A 6,000-nucleotide genomic window follows, 5' to 3' on the forward strand; every position below is an offset into this window, starting at 1 on the left:
ATCAAAGGAAAACAAAGAAGTTAGCGTTTTTATGGGCACATGATTTTCTCACTTTCAACAAAACAGACATGCGTCTAAAAATTTGGATTTCGCGCCACGGATAGACTCCGCCCTTAGCAACGAGTGTGTGATATTATTAATCAGAGTTTGGTACCTTTGTTACTGGTTGGTCGTGCGAAGACCACTGGCTCTAAGCTTGAATGAATATCGCGAAGGTTGCTACGAGCAGACCTTCTATCGTCAAGGTGTAAGAACTATCGTACCTCCCCATGATCACGATTGTTTCGGGAAAAAAAAAATGAAGGCGGTTTTCTCGCAACGCTGATTTCCAAGTACATTCAACATGGTCTCAAAAAGTTACTAATTTATATACGCAACCGAATTCTTTCATGTGTCGTCTTATATCCGGAATAATATACAGAATAAATGTTATGTCAATTTCAGAAAACCATCCTCCCCCGTCTTTCAGATCTTGTTGTTGTAGCGGGTCACAGATATGTGATCTTCTCGTTCGAAAAGCTTCACATTCAAAATCTCCTTCTTGATAAACCATTAACAATTGCAAACAAATTTAATGAATATTCTGTCGGAATTGGTAAAAATCAAGCTAAGAAAATTGATAGGCATATAATTGATTTTCGGGATTTTTTTTATAGAAGTTTATATAAAACGTTATTCTTTTGTCCTGTAAGTGGTAGTGAGATATCAAAAATCACTAAATCATTGAAAGATAGTTATGCAACTGGTTATGATGAAATCAGCTTATATCAATTGAAGAAAATGATAGGATATATTTTGATACCACTGATATATATTTTCAACCTTTCATTATCTACAGGTCCATTTAAGGTAGCTTAGGTGGTACCAATACACACAAAAGATGATCCTTCAAATATATCCAATTACCGCCCCATTTCTATTTTGCCTGCCTTTTCAAAGATTCTTGAAAAAAAGTGTGTTTATCAGAGTTTATAATTTTATCACACGCAATAATTTGCGTAATCCTGATCAATATGGTCTCCGTAAAGCCAATTCCACTCATGCTGCACTCTTGAAACTGTACGTCAGAGTATCGAGCTCGTGATAGGCGTATTTATGGACCTCAGCAAGGCGTTCGATACTCTAGATCATGGTATCTTACTTTCCAAATTGCAGTATTATGATGCATGGGGCGTCGCTCTTGATTGGTTTCTTAGCTGCTTATCAAATAGATATCAATATACTGTTCACGATTCTCATTTATCTACTTTGCTTACGTTAACATGTGGTGTCCCCCAGGATCCATTTTAGTCCCGCTTTTATTCCTAATATATGTAAATGATTTGGTTAATGTGTCAGATTCATTTTCCATGCTGATTACAATAATCTTATTTCGAAACTGAATACCGAACTACCAAAATTTTCACTTTGGTTCCGGAGCAACGTGTTATCTCTCAACTTGTCGGAAACGAGTTTTATTCATTTTAAAGGTTACAGAAGAACAAATCATGATCTGGAAAATAATGTGTTACCATTGATGATATTGCAATTCAACAAAAACCATGTATAAAATTTGTGGGTGTTGTTATTAATGAATATTTAAAATTGTCTGATCATGTCAAACATATCTCAAATCCTATTGCACGCAATATTGGTGTTCTACGTAAATTACGGTATTTTCTTCCGGTAGAAGCTCCTTTTGTATTGTATAACTCACTCACTCACTGGCCCAGACGTATGCAATTATTTATCATCTCAGACCCGTGCAATTCGCTCGATTAGTTCCTATAAAAGATTTGTGAAACATATGCTTGTTGCTAAATATCAGTGACTTAATTTACATATCCAAAACATGAATTCTTTTCTTACTTGAAGCATTTTCATTCCATTATTATGGATCATGTGTTTATTTCTGAAAGTGATCAGAATTGATTATAATAATAGATACCATACAGGACACTAAAATAAATGAAATTAATGAAATAACTTGTATGTTACACTTGACAAGAAACCAAATAGAGTTGACATTTGTATTTTTTGTTTTTGCATTTGTTTTTGTTCTTTGATGAAAAATATAGTGAAAGTAATTCCTGAATGTCGGGATTTTGTCTTTGGTATTTTTTTTTATGATATTCCGACAATATTTTTTTTGTATTGTATACTATCGAAAATATCATGACAATTATGTCAAGTTTTAAGTTGACCTTATCAATCTGTCATTAAATGGATATGAATCCATCCGTATAGCTAAGGAAGGTGCAATATACAGGATATACACGAAAATTATGCTCACACTATTCCTGCAACAGAAACTCATTTTACTGAATTTTTAGGCCAGCGCAACTCTGAATCCATAGTTTTTACACCGACTAATAGATTTGAAATTATTGATATAATTTCCGCTTTAGAGAACAAACGAAGTCCTGGTTATGATGAGACAGATAATTTTACTTAAGGGTGTTATTTCCACGACTGCTGATCCACTTGTTCATATATTTAATTTGTCAATCCTTAAACGGTGTGTTTACGGATAAAATGAAATTAGCTAAAGTAATACCAATATTTATGAAATGCGATAAACTTGTAGTCAGTAATTATCGCCCAATTTCATTATTGTCCTCATTGTCTAAGGTTTTAGAAAAATTTATTTGTATTAAAGAGAATGATCATGTTTTGATGATACATGAAGCTTTTACGAACTCTCAGTTTGGTTTTTGTGAGAAATATAGTACTTCGCATGCTCTCTTACATTTCGTTGACAGAGTAGTTCATGTCATTGATAATCATTCTCATTTAGTTAGTATTTTCGTGGGCTTCTCCAAGGCCGTCGACACCATCAATCATGACATTTTACTTTATAGACAATTTGTTACAATTAGAAATAATGATTCAGTTATCAGAGAAGTTAAATGTGGCGTCTAACAGGGAAGTCTTTTAGGGTCGTTAATGTTCATTATTTATATAAATGATTTTATCGTGTATCTTCTCTCTTTTATTTATTTTGCAGATGATACAACCTTGTTGTGTTTTTTTTGCCCATAATGATATTGATTTTCTGGTTCACAAAATCAATAAAGTAACAAATTATGTCAGAGCTAATAAGTTAACACTCAATGCTGAAAAAAAAACGAAATATATGACTTTTAGTAATACTGTTGATAGTTTAAACACAAATACACTGTATAGTTTTAGATGATTCTCATCTACAAAGAGTATCAATAATTGAATGTTTTGGGGGGTCATTGTAGACGATAAACCTTCCTGGAAATAACATGTTGATAATATTTGTAATATGATATCGCGTAATACATGTGCTATAAATAGATTGAAATGTCATACTCCATAAAAAACATTACTTATGTTATATTCGTCGTTAAAATTGCCTCATTTGAATTATGGAGTTTTAGTTTGGGGCAACACGCATCAGAATTTACTTGAAAGAGTGTCCCTCTTGCAAAAGAAAGCCTTCCGCGTTATCTGCCATTCCCCTGTACGTTCTCATACAAACACATTGTTTGCCCCTAACAAGGTCGTAAAAAATAAAGATCTGTTTTTGTACAATTTAGGCCAATTCATGTACAAGTTTTGTAACAATTTGCTTCCATCTATTTTTGATTCTATGTTCCTCAAAAACCAATCATTTCATGAATATCCCACTATGCGTTCCAATGAATTTCATTTACCCCTTTTACGCACGATCCTTGCTAAAGAAATACACGTATTTATATAGGCCCAAATTTATTTGAATTCTTTGAATCATGACATAAGAAACGCCCCATCCATATGTGACCGTGCATCACAAAGCGAACAAAAAGCCGCACACACTGATTTTGAGTGAGGACTGAAAATAGGTGAAATGGGTCAACCTAGCCGATCTTGACTTTTTGGTATTTTCTAAAAGAGCATTTAGTCTTCTTCTACACTATGCTAAAATTTGGGATCATAAAACGTTTAGGAAAGTGTGTGGGTTTTTTTTAGCAGTTTATGTCGAACATTTTTGGTAGAATACTGCTTGATTAGCTGTGTCTTTACAGTCCAATTTTCATTTCTGAGAAACCTTGTGCACACTCTTCACTTTCAACTCTAATAGCTTTTGAAAAGATATTGCTACTGCTTTTACAGTTGGCAGTAATCATGGACAGAGTGTGTTAATAAGGAATGCTCAATTTCAGTTCAATTTGATAATCCTTTCATTGTTGTTACTCCGGTGGTTTACTTCCTGTTTTTTGTCCCATTCATCGCACAGGCAGTACGGCTTGGTAAAGATTAAGCGCTTGAATACACATCGTACTTCAGAGCCTCTTTTCTCAGTTCACACTTTTCCTGAGTGTGTGCTTTCTTTCCAATATTCATACAGGTTAAAAGAATCTAATTGAATTGAGTTATACATCATTTTAAAGCTTAGAGTCTGCTCTTTCAGAATCTGCCCTCAACTAAAAATCCTTCTCTGGTGACTTTTTGTTTGTTTTGTGGTGCAAGGTCACATATATTCTTTCAAGAGGAAACCGAAGTCCTTTCTATTGCAATTGTATGACTCTATAGTACTGAGCTAGCCATTTGGCCTTCTTTCTGACATATTGACTTACTCACTTTTTCCCCTCTTTGAAAAATAAATTGTAATGTTTTTGATGTCTGCTACCATATACGCTATCGCCCAAAGAGTCAAAGACTTGAATTTCTGTCTTATTCCTGTTCATACGTCCCTTCATTTCCTTGCTTTTCTCCTTTCAGGCGTTACAATATCACTTTTTTTTTCTAAACAACTATAATCTGTTTCTCTTGACACGTTTCTGTCGAAGATCACTGTCTCTGTTGCGCATTTTCGTTTGCTACTTCGCCTTCTGTTTGTTAGTCTTGAAGGCCATCACAAAGGTGAAGGAGACCGTCAGCAGAGACTTCTTGTTTGCCGACGACTGTGCACTCAGTGCTAATGGTGAGAACGAGATGCAGATGCAGATGGACAGATTCTCCTCTGCCTGTGACAACTTCGGCCTTACCATCAGCACCAAGAAGACTGAGGTGATGTTCCAAACAGCTCCAGGGAACCAGTACCACAAATCACAAATCCAGGTGAATGGACAGTCTTTCCAGTCAGCAAAGACCTTCACCTATCTGGGCAGCACCCTCTCCAATTGTGTCACAATTGATGCTGAGCTCAACAACACGATCTCTAAAGCCAGCAGTGCTTTCGGGAGACTCAGAAGAAATGTTTGGGAGTTGTCCTCACCATGCTTCTCTATGGCTGCGAAACTTGGACTTTGTACCGGAGACATGAGAGGCGAATCAACCACTTCAATATGCGATGCCTCCGCAACCTCCTTCGCATCCGCTGGGAGGACAAAGTTCCGGACACTGAGGTATTGAAGCGGGCAGGTATCCCTAGCATCATTACAAAAGTCTGCAAGGCCCAGGTGAAATAGGCAGGCCACGTCTCCCGCATGTCTGACGACCGCATCCCGAAAAAGCTCTTCTATGGAGAACCCGTTGATGGGAAGCGCAAGGGGGAGGACAAAAGAAGCGCTTCAAAGACAACCTGAAGCTCTACCTAAAAGACTTCTCCATCAACACCTAGTCCTGGGAGACACTTGCCGCAGATCGCCCTTCTTGGCGCCATGCTATTGCTGTAGGGGCCCGAAGAGCAGAGGAGCAGCTTGTCAAGCAGGCAGAACACAAACGCCAGATGCGAAAAGCTAGAGCAGCCAACCCCAACAGTTTAGCCCCTACCCACTTCTGCCCTACCTGTGGGAGAGGCTTTATTGCCCAGATTGGCCTCATCAGCCACCTCCGGACCCATCGAGCCAATTGATGTCATTGGTCATCCTCGAGAACGAGGGACGAACACATACGTACTGTCCATTCCGTTTTATCCCGTTCAACCTTTTCTTCAGTAGTTGTTTTGTTGTCTAGTCTTTTTTCATGTTTGTTCGCGTCTGTTAGTCTTGTCCATCCCGTTTTGTCCCGTACAGCCTTTTCTCCAGCAGTTGTTTTGTTGTCTCGTCTTGTCCTATGTTGTTCACGTCT

General features: G+C 37.2%; 1 protein-coding gene across 1 annotated transcript in view; it reads left to right on the plus strand.

Moving 5' to 3' along the window:
• The window catches only part of LOC140226665 (uncharacterized), a 119,777-nt gene extending 113,992 nt beyond the window's left edge, over positions 1 to 5,785 (plus strand). The window contains exons 8-9 of the mRNA XM_072307106.1: positions 4,832 to 5,187; positions 5,552 to 5,785. Coding sequence (XP_072163207.1) covers positions 4,832 to 5,187; positions 5,552 to 5,785 — 590 coding nt within the window. The remainder of the gene's footprint in view (positions 1 to 4,831; positions 5,188 to 5,551) is intronic.
• The last annotated feature ends 215 nt before the right edge of the window (positions 5,786 to 6,000 follow it).

The sequence above is a fragment of the Diadema setosum genome, chromosome 3 (assembly GCF_964275005.1).
Source record: "Diadema setosum chromosome 3, eeDiaSeto1, whole genome shotgun sequence".
Classification (NCBI taxonomy): Eukaryota; Metazoa; Echinodermata; class Echinoidea; order Diadematoida; family Diadematidae; genus Diadema; species Diadema setosum.